The 20,083-nt window shown below is 57.9% G+C and overlaps 2 protein-coding genes across 8 annotated transcripts; one reads left to right on the top strand and one right to left on the bottom strand.

The window, feature by feature from the left end:
- Positions 1-81: 81 nt before the first annotated feature.
- Positions 82-11,361, bottom strand: TBC1D17 (TBC1 domain family member 17). Of its 2 annotated transcripts, XM_054464826.2 has the most exons (17): positions 11,098-11,361; positions 10,597-10,695; positions 10,282-10,356; positions 8,452-8,575; positions 7,381-7,588; positions 6,706-6,817; positions 6,459-6,617; positions 5,967-6,095; positions 5,783-5,886; positions 5,107-5,201; positions 4,483-4,599; positions 4,293-4,393; positions 4,094-4,193; positions 1,262-1,359; positions 993-1,109; positions 509-595; positions 82-402 (listed from the first exon to the last, which is right to left on the bottom strand). In XM_054464826.2, the coding sequence occupies exons 1-17, from the start codon at positions 11,116-11,118 to the stop codon at positions 202-204; spliced, it is 1,947 nt and encodes a 648-aa protein (XP_054320801.1). In that variant the 5' UTR covers positions 11,119-11,361; the 3' UTR covers positions 82-201. The 2 variants fall into 2 exon arrangements, with proteins under 2 accessions (XP_054320801.1, XP_054320802.1); XM_054464827.2 differs by having other exon boundaries at positions 82-669; positions 11,098-11,227.
- On the top strand, positions 10,544-19,797 carry AKT1S1 (AKT1 substrate 1). Of its 6 annotated transcripts, XM_054464845.2 has the most exons (6): positions 12,252-12,353; positions 13,164-13,373; positions 15,515-15,900; positions 16,928-17,005; positions 17,101-17,270; positions 18,772-19,797. In XM_054464845.2, exons 3-6 carry the CDS (start codon positions 15,522-15,524, stop codon positions 18,913-18,915), a joined length of 771 nt encoding a protein of 256 aa, XP_054320820.1. In that variant the 5' UTR covers positions 12,252-12,353; positions 13,164-13,373; positions 15,515-15,521; the 3' UTR covers positions 18,916-19,797. The 6 variants fall into 6 exon arrangements, with proteins under 6 accessions (XP_063513394.1, XP_054320818.1, XP_054320817.1 ...); XM_063657324.1 differs by lacking the exons at positions 12,252-12,353; positions 13,164-13,373 and adding an exon at positions 10,544-10,668; XM_054464843.2 differs by lacking the exons at positions 12,252-12,353; positions 13,164-13,373 and adding an exon at positions 11,465-11,605.
- The last annotated feature ends 286 nt before the right edge of the window (positions 19,798-20,083 follow it).

Here is a 20,083-nt window from a genome sequence, read left to right as displayed (position 1 = left end):
TGCCCAGCCACCATCCCTTCCCCACCCAGGTCAGAGCCCACTTGGCAGCCTTCCCCCCACCACCAAGAAGCCAACTGCACATGAGAAGTGTCAGTTTAATGAAGCCAGCTTATCAGTAGCGCGGCGGAGCACACCCGCCCCCTCCCAGGTGTGCCTGGCTCGGGCTAAAGTGCCTGTGCAGAACGAGGCTGCCTGGCGGGGTTAGGAGTCGGCGCCCTCGTCCTCCTCCTCGGGCAGGATCTCCAGGCTGCTGTCGGGCTGCGGGGCTGTGTCCGTGGAAGGCGGCGGGGTGGGCGGGGCCCGGGTGGGCGACAGAGGCAGCGGGGAGGCGGTGGGCGAGGGGCTGTGGGGCTCTGCGGGCGGCGCCAGCCCCAGTATCTCCTGCACGTTGTGGGGCAGCTCCTGGAGGCGCGGGGTGAGAGAAGCGAAAAGCGGAAGGTGAAGGTGGGATGGGGGCGGGGGTCTGTCGGGGTTCGGGCTGGGCGCTGCGGGGTGGACGGGGACTCACGGGGCAGGCGGTTAGCTGGCGGTGCAGGGCCTCGGCGCGGGTCAGCACGTCCTCCACGCTCAGCTTCATAGTCAGCTCGTTGATGTGCTGCGGGAGGGGGTGGGTCAGGCGCCAGCCGGCACTCAGCCACCTCCGCCCGAGCGCCCACTCTGTGCCTCGTGCTGGGAAACAATGAAGACACACCGGGCTGGCCCTCTGGGGGCTCAGAGGTGCGCTGGGGGGAGTCATGCTTCTCAGGCCTCCGGGAGCATTGTGAGCACGTCCTCGGGAAGGGAAGGTCCCTACCCACCTGCCCGGAGGACCTTGCTGGGAGCAGGCATGGCATGGGGCAGAAGGGAAACCTACGCGACCCCACCCCCACTGCGCTCCCAGCTAACCAGGCTTTCAATAATCCCACAATGAACACCTGCTCCCCGGAGGTACTGCGGGCCTGGGCAGCGCCCAGTTCAGGGTGGACAGGGTGGGGGCGGGGCCGGAGCCTCACCTTGAGGATCTCATTGGAGCCGAAGCCGGACAGCATGAGGGTGTCCCTCTCCATGTCCAGGATGGCGCAGGCCACCAGCAGGTGCAGATTGGGGCCAGGGAGCCCTGTCCACAGCACCTGGGGGTGCGGGACAGAGGGAGGGAGGGGTCATAGCCCAGCCTGGGCCTGAGGTCCCACCAGGGTCTGCCCCTCTCCGCCCAACCTCCCAGGCTCTCCTAGGGCAGGTGAGCCCACCCCTTCAGGCCTCTCGCCCAAACTGGCTGGCCCACCTCCCACAGCCGAAGGACATCCGGGAAGGGGAATTCCCTCTTGAACCAGATAAGCAGCCACCGGAAACAGAAGCAGAGAGAGCCGGAGTCCTGGGAATCTGGGGGATGACATGGAACCCACTCAGCCTTGCCCAGCGCTGGGACTGAGAGTTTGAGAAGTCATCCTGACTGGAAGACCTTCCCCAAGTCTAGGCAAGTGACTTATGCCTGGCTCGGGAACCTCGCAGGTGAGGCAGGAGCAGCCCTGAACGCGGGCCCTGCCCCTCCTTCCTCCCACTCTCCAGAGGAAGTGTGCTATTATACTTCCACATCTGCCATGGACATGGAAAGGAGGCAGGACGCCCAGCACGCCCGAGGAAACAGACCTCAGTGCCCGCTGCTGGTGAGGGCTAAGGAAACTGACACTCCTAGATATGCTGTTAGCAAAAGTTTAAGCTGAGGGCCGGGTGCGATGGCGCACGCCTGTAACCCCAGCACTTTGGGAGGGTGAGGCGGGTGGATCACCTGAGGCCAGGAGTTCGAGACCAGCCAGGCTAACATGGTAAAATCCCATCTCTACTAAAAATACAGCTTGGCCAACGTGGTGAAACCCCATCTCTACTAAAAATACAAAAATTAGCTGGGCATGGTGCCACACCCCTGTAATTCCAGCTCCTTGGGAGGCTGAGGCAGGAGAATCGCTTGAATCCGGGAGGTGGAGGTTGTAGTGAGCCGAGATCGCGCCACTGCTCTCCAGCCTGGGCAACAGAGCGAGACTCCGTCTCAAAAAGAAAAAGAAAAAAAATTAAGCTGGTGAACCTTTTTATCCCCCCAAGTTAACTCAAATGAAAGTGAGAGTCTGAGCATTCTAACTTTTTAGGAAAGTAACGATGGAGGACAAAACTCTCCAAAGCTGTGAAAACAAGCACTGTCCTGAACAAAATTCCACTTCTTGGAAGTGAACCTAAAGAAATTACCCAGACTATGCACCGTGATGAAAAACTGCAAAGGACCCGAATCTCCAGCAGGTCAAGTTAAATCAATTCTGCCACATCTCACAGGTGGACACGATGCCGTGCAGTCAGGCAAAGTGATGTTTCAGAAGGCTCTGAGTGACACAGACGCAGCCTCTGTCCTTGTGCCCTAGGAGGTGACGCTTTTCTATGGCTTAGTTTCCTCATCAGTAAGGTGAGGACAGAATATCTCAGCTCCCTCCCCGGGGGGTCCTAAAGCATCGAGGAAATGTTCATGAATAAGTTTAACTTATTATCATCACCATCTGCACTCAAGAAAAATAATGATATCAAACAGCAACTTTAACTTTCCTTTTTCTTTTTTTGAGACAGAGTCTCGCTCTGTCGCCCAGGCTGGAATGCAGTGGTGCAACCTTGGCTCAAGTGATTCTCCTGCCTCAGCCTCCTGAGTAGCTGGGATTACAGGTGCCCGCCACCACCCACGGCTAATTTTTGTATTTTTAGTAGAGACGGGGTTTCACCATGTTGGCCAGGCTGGTCTCGAACTCCTGACCTCAGGTGATCCGCCTACCTCAGCCTCCCAAAGTGCTGGATTACAGGCGTGAGCCACCGCACCTGACCTTTTCTTTTTTTTTTTTTTTGAGGCAAGTTCTCACTCTGTTGCCCAGGCTGGAGTGCAGTGGAACAATCTGCTCACTGCTACCTCCCCCACTCCAGTTCGAATGATTCTTGTGCCTCAGCCAATCCCAACAGCTGGGATTACAGGCGTGTGCCACCATAGCTGGCTAATTTTTTTGTATTTTTAGTAGAAACAGAGTTTTGCTATGTTGCCCAGCCTGGTCTGGAACTCCTGGCCTCAAGTGATCCACCTGCCTGGCCTCCCAAAGTGCTGGGATTACAGGCATAATCCCAGGATGACATTGCGCCCAGGCTAATTTTTAAATCTTTTTGTAGTCTCCCAATTTTTTTTGGTCTCCCAGTGTTGGCTAGGCTGGTCTCAAACTCCTTGGCTCATGTGATCCTCCCACCTCGGCCTCCCAAAGCACTGGGATTACAACCATGAACCACCACACCCAGCCTTACTTTTTTTTCTTCATCTTAATTTCCTGCAGTTTTATACTGACCAAGTAATAAAGAATATATATATATATATATATATATATATATATGTAAAAATAATAATTATTTTTTTTTGAGATGGAGTTTTGCTCTTGTTGCCCAGGCTGAAGTGCCATGGTGTGATCTTGGCTCACTGCAACCTCCACCTCCCAGGTTCAAGCGATTCTCCTGCCTCAGCCTCCTGAGTAGCTGGGATCACAGGCGTGTGCCACCAGGCCCAGCTAATTTTGTATTTTCAGTAGAGACAGTTTCTGCATGTTGGTCAGGCTGGTCTTGAACTCCTGACCTCAGGTGATCTGCCCGCCTCGGCCTCCCAAAGTGCTAGGATTACAGGCGTGAGCCACTGTGCCTGGTCGAAGAATAAAAATGTTAAAGCTGGGATGCAGCACCCCCAGCCCCAGGGCCCAGAGAAGCAGTCTCTGATTCCTGGTTCAAGGTGAGCCACGGCCAGGTGGAGATAAGTGGCAGGAACGCCTAGGTCCTTATTTCTGAAAAATACTCTGCAGGTTAAGCCAAAGGCAAAGCCCAAACAGGATCTAGGTGAGCATGAGGATGGGGTGAGTCAGCGTGCCTGTGTGTCTGCATTTGGTGAAGTTTTGCTTCAAACAGCAATTCTGCCTCTACATTCTAGGTTGTGCGGGGATGTTTCTCTTGTTTGGATCTAGACCCAATGTCCAGGATGCCACCTGTGGCTGCTACCAGAGAATCTGGCAAGGTCTATGGCCCCACTGCCTCCTGCCCGCCCTCCTGAGAGACATACCCAGGAAGTCGCAGAGCAGGGGGTCCAGCACCCTCAGGAGCAGCAGCAGTCGCCCGAGTTGCCGCTTCATGGTCTCCTGGCTCTCTTCAAAGTTCCCTTGCTGTGGGACAGAAGGATGGGGGGAAGAGCAGACCCTGTGAGGTGCCAGGACCCCTGATCGCTCGACAGGCCTGTGTCCCACCCCTGACCCGAGCCTCACCACAAGCTCCATGAAGCCACAGAAACACCAGAAAGCATCCACCTCGTTCTGAATGACGTAGAGGATCGGGGAGAGAAGGTCACTCATGCCCTGGACGTAGCCTGGAGGGACAAGGGGTCAGGCTGCAGCCAAGCCCGCAGCGCTCCCCTGGACAGCCCCGGCCGCACCCGTCCCCAGGCCTGGCACCCACCGAGGTCGAAGTGATACATGCAGTAGGTGAGGAGGATGTCATTCAGCAGTCCCAGCCCCGGGTTCTCGGGACCCTCGTAGAACTTGTTGGTCCTGTCAGTGCGGCTCACGTCCCTCTCTGAGGGGACCGGGCACAGGGTGCAAAGGTGAGAAGGGTAGGGGGGCCCATCCCTGCTGGCTACCAGTGCCAGCCCCCACTGCTCCTCCTGCTGGCAGCCCCTAGCCTCGGGGTTTGCTCTGGGGGAGAAGTGGAGCTGGTTCTAGAAACCATCACTGATGCTCCTGCTGTGAGGCGCCGGGCCTCCCACTCGCCAGCTAGCTGTATCCTCCCACAGTAGGGGAAACTGAGGCCCAGGGAGGCAAAATCACTTGCCAAGATCTCCAGGCATCGACAGAACTGAGACTGGGCCCCAAGGCAGCCGGGCTCCCCTTCTTTCCCATCCTGTCCCTGGCCTTGCTCCCCCAGGGCCATTCCCCAACAGCCCATGCCGCTTTCCCCCAAGATGCCCTCTCCCTGGTCTTGGGGAGGCAAGGGGCTCCCTCTATCTCCCCCTCGCACTCATGCCTGAGGCCCTCCTGTGGTTCCCTGAGCCCATCCACCCTAAGTGCCACCTCTGACACCGACCGATGAGACTGCGGTATCCGTGCAGGAGTGAGTTTCTCCGCTCCTGCTCAGGGCTCACAGATTTCCACTGCAGCTTCATGCGGAAATACTCATCCCTGAGTGGCAGAGGGAAACAAGATGTGAGGCCGCCACTATCTGCAGCACCCAGAGACCTCCCAGCCTGGCACCACCTCCCAGGTCAGCCCTTCAGAGCCCCTCCCTGACCACACAGACCCAAGCAGGTCACCTCGTCATTCTTGCCACTATTCCTTACACCTCACCTTCCTGGCATCTCTCACTACATAGCTTTGTGGGCTTTTGGTGAAAATTTGTCACCCCCTGCTGGACAGGGCACCAGGGACAGGGAATCGTACAGCACTGCTGCATCCTCAGTGCCTGGCAGGTACATAACCTACACCAGGAATGAGGAGAGATGGGCCCTCCTAGGTTACAAAACATGCTGCAAAACTATGATCATTAAAACAGTATGGCACAGGACTGAAAACTGCAATGGAGACAGGAAACAGACCATACAGAGGTGAGGATGGGTCTGGCTTGATCATTGCCGTATTCCACAGGTGCAGGATGGTGCCCAGATACGGCAGGCTCACAACCAGTGTCCACAGAACTTGCCCACTGGTGCCCTAGGAGGTGCCAGGTGTCATGCCTGGCAGGGCAGGGCCTCCTGAGGACTCACGTTTTCTTGCGTATGTGGGCCTTGTGCTCCTCAGCTGTGCCTTCCCAGCTGAGGTACCCCAGGAGGAACTTCCAGGCCTCGCGCCGCAGGCTGGGGCTCAGACCCTGGGGGTACAGGAGGGCAGGCAGCTTAATGGGGCCTTGTTCTGGCCCTGCCCCATCCTTCCACCTGTCCTGGCACTCACCCCTGAGAAGATCCGGTTCTTCAGTTCGGGGACCTGCTGCAGGCGGCCCTCAGGGCCCACGTGGCGCGCCCACTCCTCCTCTGTAACTGGAGGGCCCCGCTCCACAGTTGGCCGAGGCCCCAGCTCCACCTGCAGCCAAAGGGCAAATGAGCCTGGGGCTCGGCGGGGCAGTAGGGGGACCCAACCCAGCCTCAGTCCACAAGCTCAGAGAGCTTCTTAGCTTGACGGATGGCTAACATTCAGGGGCAGGCAGCAGCCTCTGCTGGGGCTCAGCAGCCAAGTCACTCCCCAATTAGGAGGAGTCCCCCAATAAGAGTGAGCAGGTGCTCACAGTGTCTGGCAGAGCCATGAGCGCTTTCCTCATGCACCCCCTGAGGGGATCCCATTACCATCTCCGTTTTACCAAGGAGGAAACTGAGGCCCAGGGAAATGAAATCATGAGCCCAAGGAGACACGGCCAGAAATAACAGGGAGGGTCCACTCACTACTCACACAGGAAATGACCTCAAACCCAGGCTCGGGCTCATCGTCGGGTGGCGGGGGAAGGTCGGAGGCGGCTCCCTCGGGCTGTGGCTGCAGGGCACCCCGGAAGAAGTTGGTCACTCGGGAGAAGCTGCTGAAGGTGGTGGAGTAGGGATCCTGGAGGAAGCGCTGGGGACGAGGCCAAGGGAGATCACGGCCTGCCCCTTCTCGTCCCTCCCTGCCCACACCCGCCAGGCCTGGTGCCGGGGACACTCACAGACACCACATTGGAGCTGTCCTGGTCAAAGAGCTGCAGGTGGTGGAAGGAGTTGGAGAGGGCAGAGGAGTCGTGGGGGAAGACAAGGTAGAGGCGGGAGTCCTGTGGGGAGCTGGGAGGCGGGAGGTGACGCACAGGTGATACACAGGTAGGGGCCCAGTGTCCCAGGCTGTCTGTGCTCAGCCGACATCCGTTCCAGCTGCAGCGTCCCAACCACCCCTGGGGAATCTCTCATTTCAGGGGATGCTGTTAAAGGAGGCCCAGAGCTGGATCCCAGGGGTGGGCACATGACTCAGGGCTGGCCAATGAGGGCCTTTCATCTTCCGGTCCAGTGTGACTGACTCAGGGATGAGCCAATGAGAGGCAGCTCTGGGATCTTGTTGGAATGTGGGGAAAGAGGTGCTTTCTATCCAGCCGGGTTGTTAAGCCAGGGATACTGGGGCCCCAGAGAATGATGAACTCAGAGGGAAAAAGGATAACTCTTTCTAACATTTTGGGACCTGGGTCCTGCCTGAAATCAATACTCCCTTTTGACTTTTCAGTTATATATGCTGGCTATATGTGCCTTCCTTTAAATCAGTGTGAGTTGTGTTTCTTTCACAGCCCCGAGAGGTCACGCTGTAGCCATGGAGGGACTGGGCCCGGTTTAAGGCCCAGCACTGGGAGAGACCTCACCTGGCCAACAGCAGGTAGCGGCTGAGGACGCGGAGCAGGGCGCGGGTGCCCCCGCGGTGGAAGTGCAGTGCAGGCAGGGAACCTCCAGCCTGGGTCACCAGAACCAGGTAGGCCCAGCTGAGGCCCGGCTTGGAGCGGCGGATGGACTTGAGCTCCCCCAGACTCACTGAGAAGGCCCAGGAGCCCTGGGGGCAGCTGGACTCTGCACCTAGGGAGACGGCGCTGTGTTAGGGGAAGTGTGGGAGGCTGAGGTCGGCCTTATCAACCTCAACCCAGGATGTTCCTTCAGCACAGGCATCTCCTGAGGGCCCCGCCACAAGCCACCCCTCTGCCTCTGACCTCACATTCCTTGGAAGCACAAATGAGTAAGATGGGAAGGGAGCCCAGTGGACATGTGCCTTTCTAGAACCTTCCTAGGCATCCCTCGACCTGCAGGGTAAGGGCCCTATTCCTCAACCTGGCACTCGAGGCCCCTTGGGTCTGTCCTTCACCCCTGCCTATCTTATCTCCAACCTTTCTTCACTCAAAATCCCACACTTGAGCTACAATGAAAGGCCAGCGGCTCCCTAAACACACCAGGGCCGCCTGCCTCTGGCTTGTACAGGCTGCTCTCTCTGCCAGAAGAGAAAACTCCCAAGAGTCCCTCAGTGCCAAGCTCCAGCATCACCTCTTCCTGGATGGGGTCTCCATTCCCCAGAGGGGTCAGGTGCCTTCTCTGGATGTCCCCTGCACCCTGTGTGGCCCCAGGATGGTGCAAATCACCCTAACTGGCTGCATCTGTCACCCCACCAGCCTCGAACCTCAGGGGCAGGCCTGGTGTGGGGGCACCCACAGCCAATCCGGGAGCCCAGTAGGATGAGCAAGGCTGCAACCTCAGAGACACTGGCCATGTTGACCTGGGCTGGGACAGTCCTATACTCCCATTCACTTCCATGCTCCTGGGACTAGAAGGTGGTGACTGGTGGCCTTCTTGATCGTGGGCAGCAAAGCCCTTGGGACCGTGACCACTGAGGGCAAGATGTGTCCTATCTGGCCTACACGTGCTTCCCAAGGGCCGCCACCTTAGCCTACCTCTCGTGGGCTCTGAGTGGCGGGGCTGTGGCCGCACAGTGCTGATGACAGCCCAGTCAGGTTCATAGCCGGGGTCAAAGGTTGGTTCCTCCTCAGAAGCGCAGGAGTCACCCCCACTGGAGTCCTTAGAAGAGGGAAGGAGCAGACAGTAAGGGGCTATGGATTCAGATCTGAGCCTTGAGGCTACCCTGGAACATAGCCCCATTGAATAAAGAGGGAAACTGAGGCACAAAGAAGGTACAGCAGGCCGGGTGCGGTGGCTCACACCTGTAATCCCAGCACGTTGGGAGGCTGAGGCGGGTGGATCACCCGAGGTCGGGAGTTCGAGACCAGCCTGACCAATATGGAGAAACCTTGTTTCTACTAAAAAAATACAAAAAAATTAGCCAGGCATGGTGGCGCATGCCTGTAATCCCAGCTACTCGGGAGGGTGAGGAAGGAAAATCGCTTGAACCTGGGAGGCGGAGGTTGCAGTGAGCTGAGATGGTGCCATTGCACTCCAGCCTGGGCAACAAGAGCGAACTCTGTCTCATTAAAAAAAAAAAAAAAGAAAGAAAAAAGAAAAAAAAGAAGGTACAGCACTTGCTCAGGGTCACCCAATGCAACCAGAGAGCGAGCCAGGACCTGACCCCATGTCTCCCAGTGCATGGGGAGGTCCATGCTACACGGCAAGTGGCTCTGCAGTCAGGCTGCAGAGTGCTCAATGGACACTGTTGTACTCACTAAGTAAATACAAACCAAAACCACAATAAGATACCACTTTGCACTCTTTGAGACAGTGAGACTGTCCAAAACAAAACAAAACAAAACAAAATAAAAAAACCACTACATTTCCCAGGTTTCTCTGCAGCTGGAATCCAGGACACAGGACAAATTCTACCAATCAGATGCAGGCCAACCTGAAAAGCAGAAGTGACGTAACACAACTTCCTGGTGCCTTGGCTGTGTTTGGCTGTGGAGCAAGGTGGAGACTCATCTTCATCTTCGTCTTCATCCTCCTGCCCTGGGGCAGTGCGGGTGGCCAGCTCAGCCTTCCAGTGTCTCGTCACTAGCTCTGTGGGTGGCGACTGACTTCCTGCCCCTGGGTGGAACTCGACAGCTCCAATGGAGGTCTCATTCCCCACTAAAGAACCCCTCTACAAAGGCATCCAACTTCTCCGTGTGCCTTGAAGGTTGTTCTGCTGTCCCTGAAATACCTTCTTGTCCTTTCATATCCTGGGAGTCCCAGCTCAAACGTCTGCTCTCCCAGGAAGCGTTGGGGATCTGGAATCAGACTGTCTGGGTGCAAAAGTTCCAACACTTCCTAGCGTTTTCGACCTCATCTATCAGTTTCTCAAAAAGCGAATAAGGGTCGGGGCTTAGGTGGGTCTGGATCTGACTTATCTCTGGGTCTCAGAATTGCCCAGGACGGAGTCCAGCCATGGGAAGTCCCAGGAAATATAACAAAGGGAAAGCCGGGAGCAGTGACGAAGTGGGTGAGTAGGCTGTCAGGCCCTGTCCTCTGGCACCAGAGGAAATGCCACTTCCCTTCAAGCAACTCGAATCCACATCTTGCACCCTGGCAGGGATCTCCCAAGAAGCAAAGGGAGAGAGGGGTCAGCTGTCCCCACGACCGTGTGTCTCATGCTCCCTGCTCTTTTTCCTTGAATGGGCATCCTCTGCCGATTTCACAGAGAGGAGCAAACCGAGGGGCAGAGTACCCAAGCCCAAATAGGGTCACACATGCCCCACGAGTAGATCTGGGATTGTATACAGGTCCCTCAAATGACTTACAACAGCACGGACCTAGAAGAAAAGCGAGTAGAGAAGGGCAAAGCGGGTGGTGCCTACCTTCTTGGAGAAGAGGATTTGGGTGGAATCTCCAGCCTCCTCTACAGGAGCCCAGTGCAAGAGGACGTCATTGTCCTAGGGTAAGGAGGGAGGCGGGGTTAGAGGCGCTCCCCAAACCACATTCCCAAAACTTTCCGTTGCAAATTTCCAAACTTTCCCAGTTTCTACCCTCAGCCTTTCAAAGTCCCGCCCCTCATTCCAGTTCCCACACCCACCCTTCTTCAGGCCCCACTGCTGACCGCCAGACCAAACTCCTACAGTTGCCGCCTGCATCCCGCTCGGAGCGGGTCCGAGCCCTGCTCCCTCCCAGCGCACCTTTTCCACGACACGGATGACACCAGCGATGAGAGAGTCTCGGTCCTGATACTTCTTAGCGCTGGTGTGCAGGTACACTCCGCCCTTCTCAAACACCACCTGAGTTGGGGGGAACCAGCGAGGGCTGGGGCCCAAGCGAGGGGACCGGCCTGGGGAGCCAATAGGGACGGGCCCCGGGAGGAGCCACCCTCAGGGGGCGGGGCCGGGAGAGCCATTGCCCCGGGACCAAGGCGGGGAGAATGGTCTAGCCCGCGTTCGGATGCTGGCGTGCGTTCCACAGGGGGCAGGGCCCAAGGAGTCGCCTGAGCTGGGGGGCGGGGCCATGAGAGGTTCTTCCCTGGGGCGGTGGACGGGAGGGTGACGGCGCGTTTATAAGAGATCGGTGTTTGCCAAGGCCATGCCGGATTCTCAAGAGCACTCGCAAGACCTGAGAGAAGAGCTAATCACTAGACGAGGCGTTTCGCATACACTGAAGCGAGGGAATGCGTCCTCAGTGCTTACCCTGTAGCCGGCTCCTTCCATAGTCGCCGCCGAAAGCCCCACTGCCCCGCCTCCTCCTTTTCCTAGTCAGCGTGTTGTCACTTCCGGAGAAAACAGTTCCCCTCCGGGCCGGACAGTGGTAGCGGCCCGACCCGTTCTAGAGAAGGAGCGGGTGAAACCATCTTTCAGAAGGGGGTTATTCCACTGGAACCTCGAGGGTGGATCGGAGTCACGTGGCGCAGACGCTGAAGGTGGAGCCGGCTACGGAGAGTGCGCAGGCGCAGTGTTCTCCCTCTCGCCACGAAGTAAACAAGTGGGAGGGTCTGAGAGCTGCACCACCTGGGGCAAGCACGCCTCGAAACGCCCACTTCCTTCTCCATATTGTATACTGGAATTGAAGCCAAGGACGTACCATTTTGCTCGAGGGCATGGCCTAAGCCGGTCAGCTAAGGCCATGTTAATACGGGGCTGTCCCATCTCTTTGCGGGGCACGACAGCTGGAAGAGCCGAACGGATAAGAGAAGAGGAGGTGAGAGGAGCTGTACGCCACAAGAGGCACTGAGGGACTCGGGATAACGGGATGAAGCCGTCAGTACCCCCAGAAACGAAGCGGCCCCAGACGAATTTCTGAGTCACCGTCGCGAGAAAGCGGGCTGAGCCGCCATTTTGAAGCCTGGCAAACCGAAGCAAGAAATGCTGCCGTGTTGGATCTTTGCCAGCCTTCGTGCTGAATGGGAGCAGGTTGGAGGGAGGGAGAGCCAATATACACTATGGGCTGCTTAAGCCCGGTTGGCTGCAATGTTGTTAACGAGCACCGATTTCCTCTACTTTTGTCGAAGAAGTTTATTGTGGGTCAGGGACGTCAGGTCGCTTGCCTTCGTTTACTGTGCTCATGATTGAGCGTATGAGGACGGCCATTATTGTTGGGGGCAAATGGAAATGCTCTAGGCGGGAAAGCTGAAGCGTTTCTTTCGCCATTTTTCTTATGGGCACGCTGTCGTTACCCTCGTCCACTGGTTCGGATGAAGCCCCTGTGGCCGCCATCTTGATCTCGGGCGGTCCCGATAAGGGAGGCGGAGTGTGCGGAGAGGAGGCGGGGCAACTGCGCGGACGTGACGCAAGGCGCCGCCATGTCTTTTGAGGGCGGCGACGGCGCCGGGCCGGCCATGCTGGCTACGGGCACGTGAGTGGAGGCGGCGTTGTTAACCGCGGTGTGGGGAGGATTTGGCCGTCCTGAGGCAGCGGGGCGCTGGGAGGGCGAGCGGCTCACGGGTGGGGTATGGCCTGCACAGATCAGAGGGCAGAGGTCCGCCAGCGACCTTTTGCTGAGCGCTGGAAGGGGGTCGCCCGTGGGAATCGTCCTGTCAGACCTGAGGCAAATCGTAGACAACCTCACTTTGCGGTGTCCAGAGCGCCTAGGATCTCTATCTGGGCCGTGGACCACGTCCACGGGGTCGGGGGATGGCTCGGGGGGCCTCGGGGCGCCCCTCACCCGTCCAAAGGCGGGACTTCCGGTCCTGGCCTCCGCCTGGGCGGGATTTCCTGTTTTCTTTCTAGACCAGTGGGTCCTCCCTGGACCCCGGGCGAGGTTGGGAGGTCTCGGGGCAGCTGAGCGTGGCCCCAGGCGCTCACCCCACCCATGTCTACCGCGTTCATGCTCAGGTTCCTCATATCTTGGGGTGTGGAGTACTAAAATTTCGACAGGAGGGGTGGTTCCACTCCTATCCTCCTTAGCTCTCTTCCCTCCTCCTTGTATCCAAAGAGGACGGTCACATCGTGCCCCCGCTCCTGTGGGGAACACGTCTCACTTTCCTCTCATCTCTCCCTGATCTTAAACGAAACTCGTCCATCGGGGCGGGTTCTTCCTCCATCTCTCAGCTCCTTGGAGGAAACAGGACCTCCTCTAGAAGCTGAAGGGTAAGGAGGACCCCTAGGTATTGGCTACTCTCCTGTTGGGTAACATTACAGGGTGCCCCTGGACCTTGGCAAAGAGGCCTGTGGAAGTCGCCCTGTCCTTTTTGCTCATGTCTCCTGAGTTGGGGGAGCCCTCACAACCCACTCACCCTATTTCACTTTCTTCAATCCAGTGGCTACTCCAAGATTGCGTACAGGGAGAGTTCATCCTGACGTTGTGTTCCGGGACCTCTTCTCCCGCTCTTGTCCGCATGTCATTAGGGGCTGGGGGCCCGTGGAAGTGAGAGCCCCAGGCCTAGCATGGCCAGGCAGTTGACTTTGGACCAGCCATTTCTTGCTTAGAGCCTCAGTTTCCTCCTTCATCAGCTGGGAAGACATGAGGGGTGCGTTTGAGACACTGGGTACCCCCCAGTTCAGTGGGGTTTTGGGGCTGGGCAGTCAGCAGTTTCAGCCCCACTTGTGCCCTATGTAGCTGTGTGCTTTTTTGCCAGTGTCCTAAGCTCTCGGAGCCTCACTTTTCCATCTGGATTAGAATATCTGCCCTCCTAAAGGCAGGCAGGATGGCGGTCAGGATTTAGAACAGGCCCCGGATCTAGACTTTCTGAGTCCAGGTCCCAGCCCTGCCTCTTCCAGTTGTGGGACCCTTCAAGATGCTGACTGCCCCTGGGCCTGAGTTTGCAACTGTAAAATGGGGTGAACTGTAACTAAAGCTCCTGCCTCATAGCGTAGGTGAAACGGTGGGATGAGAAGGTTGATCCCATCTTGGGTCCTTGCGTGGCTTCTGGGAAGTGGTGGATAAACCTCTTCCTTCCCTTGGGGCTTTGAACTCCCTGAGTGAGTCAGATAGGAGGTGAGATGCCAGGTGTGGAATCCCAGCACTGAATAGGTACTCAGCAAACACCGACATCAATGATCGTGAGTCATAAAAGGCCTGCAAATTTCATTCAGACTCCAGACTTCCTGCTCCCTTCACCCTGGTGGGCTGGACCACAGCTGTGCCTGAATCCGTGCAGTGGCGGTGTGCTTACTGCCTCCCGGAAGAGCCTCTTCCGCAGCCCAGCAGCTCTGGCTCAACCACGCTGGTTAATGGGGAAGAAAATGAGGCACAGAGAGGGCCAGTGAGCCATCTAAGGTCACACAGCAGGTTTGAGACAGAGTCAGGGCAAGGACCCAGCCCCCCTGCCCTCGCTCTTCTCACCCAGTAAGGAGACGCACCCTGCATTGTCTGCTTAGGGCCGACCTGTCCTGCAAACACAAATCCCTGACCTTGGGGGAATTCACAGTCTGATGCAGGAGGCAGCCAGGGTACAGCTGTCACAAGCTCAGGTGACATGAGTGCTCATGGAGGAAGCCCAGGGCATCGGATGGGCTCCTGAAGTCATCTGATGCACCCTGGGGGATCAGGGACGACAGAGGACCTGCCAGAACAGTCTTGTAGGAAAAGCCGTGTGGATTTCCCAGCACGGAGAGCAGCGCCAGCACCATTTCTTGCCTTTGGTCAGCCCCGACTCTCTGAGGCCCCAGTCATGGAACCAGCCAGTTCCCTCCGGAAGCAAGTGTGCTGGGAAAGCGGCCACTCAGACAGTGTGGGACCCCTTAGGGAGGGGACTGGCTGGATCTAGGGGTGAGGGAAAGTTTCTTCCACCCTAGGATGAGTGAAAGGTTGGTGGGGAATGGAGCACAAGTCATCAAGGTCAGGGACCATGTTTTCTGAAGGCCTCGGGCCTCAGAGGCCCTGGAAGGCCGTGGAGGCAGGATGGCCCAGGAGCTGGGGATGGCCAGAACACGCAGAGTCTCCAAGGCCTGTCCTGAGGACTATGGCGAGGAGTAGCATCAGCTCTGGGTGCAGAAGGAACCCCCTGGGCCTTGTGCAGGACACTCTCAACGGGACGGCTGGGCGACAGAGCAGGGTGGCATCATCCATCAAATTCAACGCAAGCCCCACGTGGAATTCTAAATTTTCTAGACACCATGTTAAAAGAGTAAAAAAAGCGGATAAAATTCTTTTTTTTTTTTTAAATAGAGACGGGGTCTCAACATGTTGCCCAGGCTGGCTTCGAACTCTTGGGCTCGGTGATCCGCCTGCCTCGGCCTCCCAAAGTGCTGGGGTTGCAGGCCTGAGCCACTGCACCCGGCTCGTTCTGCTTTATTGTACTCAGTCTTCAGAACCCGGTGCAGGTTTTACTGTTAGAGGCCTCTCTGCTGGGACTCCCTGCCTTTCCAGTGCTCACATGTGGCTGGCGGCTCCCACAGAGGCCAGGGCAGGGCCAAAGGGGAAGGAGTACAGTGACTTGGGGCAGGAGGGATGGGCTGGGACAGAGGATGTCGCCAGGGTCTGGGTCTTCGAGGGCTGGATGGTGAGAATCCTGGGGAGTAGCAGGTTTGGGGAGGACACACAGCACCTCTGGGACAAGGTGGGTGGAGGGGAGTGAGTGCCATCCAGGGTACGGGCGGACACCCTGAGTGGGTGGCGATGATGTAGGCAGCCAAGCCTCAGCCCCCTCTGTCCTGCTCTGGCCCGCAGGGCGCGGATGGCGTCGGGGCGCCCCGAGGAGCTGTGGGAGGCCGTAGTGGGGGCTGCTGAGCGCTTCCGGGCCCGGACTGGCACGGAGCTGGTGCTGCTGACCGCGGCTCCGCCGCCACCACCCCGCCCGGGCCCCTGTGCCTACGCTGCCCATGGTCGAGGAGCCCTGGCGGAGGCAGCGCGCCGCTGCCTCCACGACATCGCACTGGCCCACAGGGCTGCCACTGCTGCTCGGCCTCCTGCGCCCCCACCAGCACCACAGCCACCCAGTCCCACACCCAGCCCACCCCGGCCTACCCTGGCCAGAGAGGACAACGAGGAGGACGAGGATGAGCCCACAGAGACAGAGACCTCCGGGGAGCAGCTGGCCATCAGTGATAATGGAGGTGAGAGGGTGGGGTCAGGGGTGGGTGCGGCCCAGCGCTTGAGGTGCCCGCAGAAGGCTTTGTCGTGGGGGGGCCTGCTTAGCCCAGAGTACTTCTACAGAAGTGCAGTCTCAGGACCCCAGAGCCAGACAGGCTTACCCGGGGCTTGCTGTGTGATCTAAAGCCAGTCCCTTCCCTGCTCTGAGCCTTACTGGTCCTGGGGCCAGCTCTGTGCTGGGAGTGGTGGACACAGGGACACAGAGCAGGCTCGGGCTTTTTTCTCAAGGGGCTCCTGGTCTAGCTAAGGAATTGGAGTCCCAGTGGGGGTCGGAAGGCTCTGGAACAGGTCATGGGTAGAACCAGAGTCGTTTCCACAACGCCTGGGAGGCCAAGTAGGAGTTAAAGAGTTATCTGGGGTGCAGCCAACATCTGAGGAAGCCAGGGAGGGAGCAACCAGCTGTTTTGGGGGGAATTTGGGGGTTGGGCACTTCCCGGAGGCTGGACTGTTAACACTAGGGCTTTGCGGAGTTAGTAGGAGTTTGATCAGTAACTAGGAGGTCCTTGTTTGTTGTTATTACCAATGGCCGGCCTCCTCACCATTGCTGGAGAAAACCCGCATAGGGTGAAGGGCAGGCATCCTGAGTTCAAATCCTGGTGGTGTCCCTTAGTAGCCATGGGACCTCGGGCAAGTGACTTAACTTCTCTGGGCCTCCAGGTCTCCATTTGTGAAACAGAGGTCATAGTCATCCCATAGTTCTCTCAGGCTGTATTTTGAGTCATATTGTCCCGAACAGATCGTAGAGGTTTCATGTTAGCAGCCCGTTGTGTGCAGCTGAGAAGGTGGCAGATCCATAGAAACTGGGTTTGTTTTTGCCGATGACCAGGCAGGCTGCTAGAGGAAGTTGTTTTTGAGGTGAAGGAAATGGGTCTCAGAAGCCTCAGGGAGGTGGAGGTGGTGGCTGTGGTGGTGGCCGTAGCTGAGGAGGAGGGCACATGGAGCATGGCTAGGTGCTGCCTGGCCCGGGCCTCTAACTCATGTCATCCACAGGGCTCTTCGTGATGGATGAGGATGCCACCCTCCAGGACCTTCCCCCCTTCTGTGAGTCGGACCCCGAGAGTACAGACGGTGAGTGTCCCAGGCTGTTCCCCTCCCTACCTGGGGGCAGGCACGCGGCCGACACAAAGGCAGGGACAGGAGCTGAAATCCACCCTCTCTTTCAGATGGCAGCCTGAGCGAGGAGACCCCCGCCGGCCCCCCCACCTGCTCGGTGCCCCCAGCCTCAGCCCTACCCACACAGCAGTACGCCAAGTCCCTGCCTGTGTCTGTGCCCGTCTGGGGCTTCAAGGAGAAGAGGACAGAGGCGCGGTCATCAGATGAGGAGAACGGGCCGGTGAGGGGCAAATGTGGGGAGGTAGGGAGGGCAGCTGGAAGGGCTCTGAGCTGCCTCCTCCAGGAAGCCCTCCAGCATGGATGCTGCTTTCCACCCATAAGCTAACTGAATCCTCTCCTCAACCTCAAGAGGCGAGTTCTTGGACCCGAGCCTTGCAGTTTTAACAATTGTAGCCTTACCATGTGTCCTAGTGCCTTATAGAGAAGGCCTCTCCTTTCCAGGAGCATCTCTATTTATAGAACACCTGCTCTGGGCAAGGCACAGGTATTTTGGCATGACCTCCAGTGGAGAAACTGAGGCTTGGAGGGTTCAGATCACCTTCCATCCCCACCCTGCACATTCCTGGCCCTTTGCAGAATTTGTCCCACTCCCTGGTCCCCTGTTCATCCCTTGTAGCAACCCCTGTTTGAAGCTCCTGGGCTGGGCTGTGCTGGCCTGGGTGGGTCCTCCTCACCCTTCACTGAGCCTCCCTGAAGCAGAGGGGAAACTGAGGCACTGAGGGGACATGTGACTTCCTTGAGAGGCAGAGCTGGGACTGGAACCCAGGTGTGTTTCAGGAAGGAGCTGTGGGCTTTGAGGGAGGAGGCCTGGGTCCCCACAGTCCCCCCCCAAGCCTCAGTGTCCTTAATGTGCAAACCAGCAGTCACAGTGGTCACCTTTTCTGTGCATCCTCCCTCAATGAGGCAGTGAGCGCTGAAGACCAGGAACAGGGCCTGGTGCAGGCGGGGTCCACCTGCTGCTGCTCTATGTGCTTGCAACTCATGGCAACACAGTTAATTGAACGCTCTGGCCTCCTGAGTGCTGTGCCCAGGGGCTGGTCTCCCACTGGGCTCAGGTCCAGTTCCTGATCTGGGTCTCTGGGTCCCATCCTGCAAGGGGACGGGCCCAGCTCAGGGTGACGGGGCTGTAGTGGAGGCAGTACTAGGTGCCGGAGCTGCAGGCAGAATGGTAGGACCGCTCCTTGGTGGGGGCTGACACAGGGAGGGATCTTTTCTGTAGCGCAGTGACCACATGATAAAGCAGTAACAGCTGATTATCTCAGCCCTCACAGAGACCCTGTTATTCGCCCCATTTTTCAGAAGGGGAGACTGAGGCCTAGGGAAGCAAAACTTCTTGCTCATTGTTTGTCAGCGGCAGAGGTCTGATTGGAACATGACTGAAACCCCAGCCCAGATTCTCAGACATGAGACGGTGCACGCAGCCTTAATGGCTAGCAGACAACAGCATTTCCACTGTGTAGGAAGCAATGTCCTAAGCCAAGAAGGGGAGAGGGAGAGGGGCAGGAAGGCTTCGTGGAGGAGGTGTCTGAACCGGGTAGAAGGGTTCCTACGCAGAGCAAGACGGGGAGGGGCACTGCTGGCAGTGGGCATCGCAGGGCACAGGTGGCAGGGCGGGGACGTGCTAGAAGTTGGCTTGAAGCCAGGGTGCACCCCTGGACCGCGTGTGGGTGCAGGGGGAGTGCCCTGCCGGCGCTGACCTCGCCCCGTCGCCGTCCCCGCAGCCCTCTTCGCCCGACCTGGACCGCATCGCGGCGAGCATGCGCGCGCTGGTGCTGCGAGAGGCCGAGGACACCCAGGTCTTCGGGGACCTGCCACGGCCGCGGCTTAACACCAGCGACTTCCAGAAGCTGAAGCGGAAATATTGAGGCCCAGGGAGGGAGCGTCCCGGGCCGCGTCCGCCCCGTCCCACACTACGCCCCCGCCCCACTCCCGGGGCCCGCTAATCTGAGGCCGATCCGGGACCGGCCTCCTTGAGTCTCCCTTTCCCAGGATTGACCCGCCTCTGCCAATCCCCGCCGTAGTTCCAGCCCACGACCTCCCGCGCCGAGGAGCGGGATCTGTCCCGTTTCCCGATTGGGTCTGTCGCCTCTCTCCGCCTAGCGACAGATTCCTTCTATTAAGGGGTTGGCTCGCTGAGTTCTGAGCTCTAAATGGGTCAACTCCTTTGTTTTCCGCCTAGCGACAAGGGCTTTGCTCGCCCGGCATTGGCTCCATCCCCTAGTCGCTGGACAGCTCTTTTTTTGATTGGCTCGAATCCTGTAAAGGGCTTGACCAGTCTCTACATAGTCACCGTCCGCTTTTCCTGAGTTCTCCCTCCCAATTGGCTCCAGCTTCCTGGGGGCGTGGCCAAGCCCTCCTCTTCCCAGAATTGGCCCGGGGCCTTCAATTTACGTTCTTTACATACACTACGAGGACTGGGGTCGTCTTTGCCCAAGTCCCGACAACTTGTTCCCTGACCCCCTCAGGGATGGCCCCAGACTGTCCCTGCCTCTGGCACCCCCTTTCATTGGTTCCATCCATCCCCACAACAGCCCGCCAATCGAAGCCCGTCCCTGCATCCAGGATGGTACCAGCTCCCGCCCCTCGCCCCCCACCTCCACAGGTGCCTTAAAGGGCCCTCGTCCACCCAAGGTGGGGGGCAGGGGCCCTCACTCTCCGGCCCTGGTGTGGGGGAGAGAGTGAGGGGTTGGGGGATCGGCAATTGGGAGGGGCGCTCTGAGATTAAAGAGTTTTACCTCTGAGATAAATGTGAAGTGTGTTGTGAGTGTTCATTCAACATTTTCTGAAACCGAATGGCAGCGTCTGATTATCAGTGAACAGCTGGGGGTTGGAATTACTGTGCCCATTTTATTTATTTTTTTGAGACAGGGTCCCACTCTCGCCCAGGTTCAAGCGATTCTCCTGCCTCGACCTCCCGAGTAGCTGGGATTACGCGCCACTGCCGCCCGGGTAATTTTTGTATTTTCAGTAGAAACAGGGTGTCATCATGTTGGCCAGGATGGTTTCGAACTCCTGACCTCAAATGATCCACCC

The sequence above is a fragment of the Pongo pygmaeus genome, chromosome 20 (assembly GCF_028885625.2).
Source record: "Pongo pygmaeus isolate AG05252 chromosome 20, NHGRI_mPonPyg2-v2.0_pri, whole genome shotgun sequence".
Lineage (NCBI taxonomy): Eukaryota > Metazoa > Chordata > Mammalia > Primates > Hominidae > Pongo > Pongo pygmaeus.
Note: the sequence above shows the minus strand (reverse complement) of the source record. Positions and strands in the feature narration are given on the sequence as shown.

Coding starts and splice junctions, on each gene's coding strand:
- AKT1S1 (XM_054464842.2), top strand. CDS start 12,207: ATGTCTTTTGAGGGCGGCGACGGCGCCGGGCCGGCCATGCTGGCTACG. Junction 15,901..16,927: donor GGCCATCAGTGATAATGGAG/GTGAGAGGGTGG, acceptor TGTCATCCACAG/GGCTCTTCGTGATGGATGAG. Junction 17,006..17,100: donor GGACCCCGAGAGTACAGACG/GTGAGTGTCCCA, acceptor CCTCTCTTTCAG/ATGGCAGCCTGAGCGAGGAG.
- TBC1D17 (XM_054464826.2), bottom strand. CDS start 11,118: ATGGAAGGAGCCGGCTACAGG. Junction 10,696..11,097: donor TGGAAGGAGCCGGCTACAGG/GTAAGCACTGAG, acceptor CCCCCAACTCAG/GTGGTGTTTGAGAAGGGCGG. Junction 403..508: donor GCCAGCTAACCGCCTGCCCC/GTGAGTCCCCGT, acceptor CCGCGCCTCCAG/GAGCTGCCCCACAACGTGCA.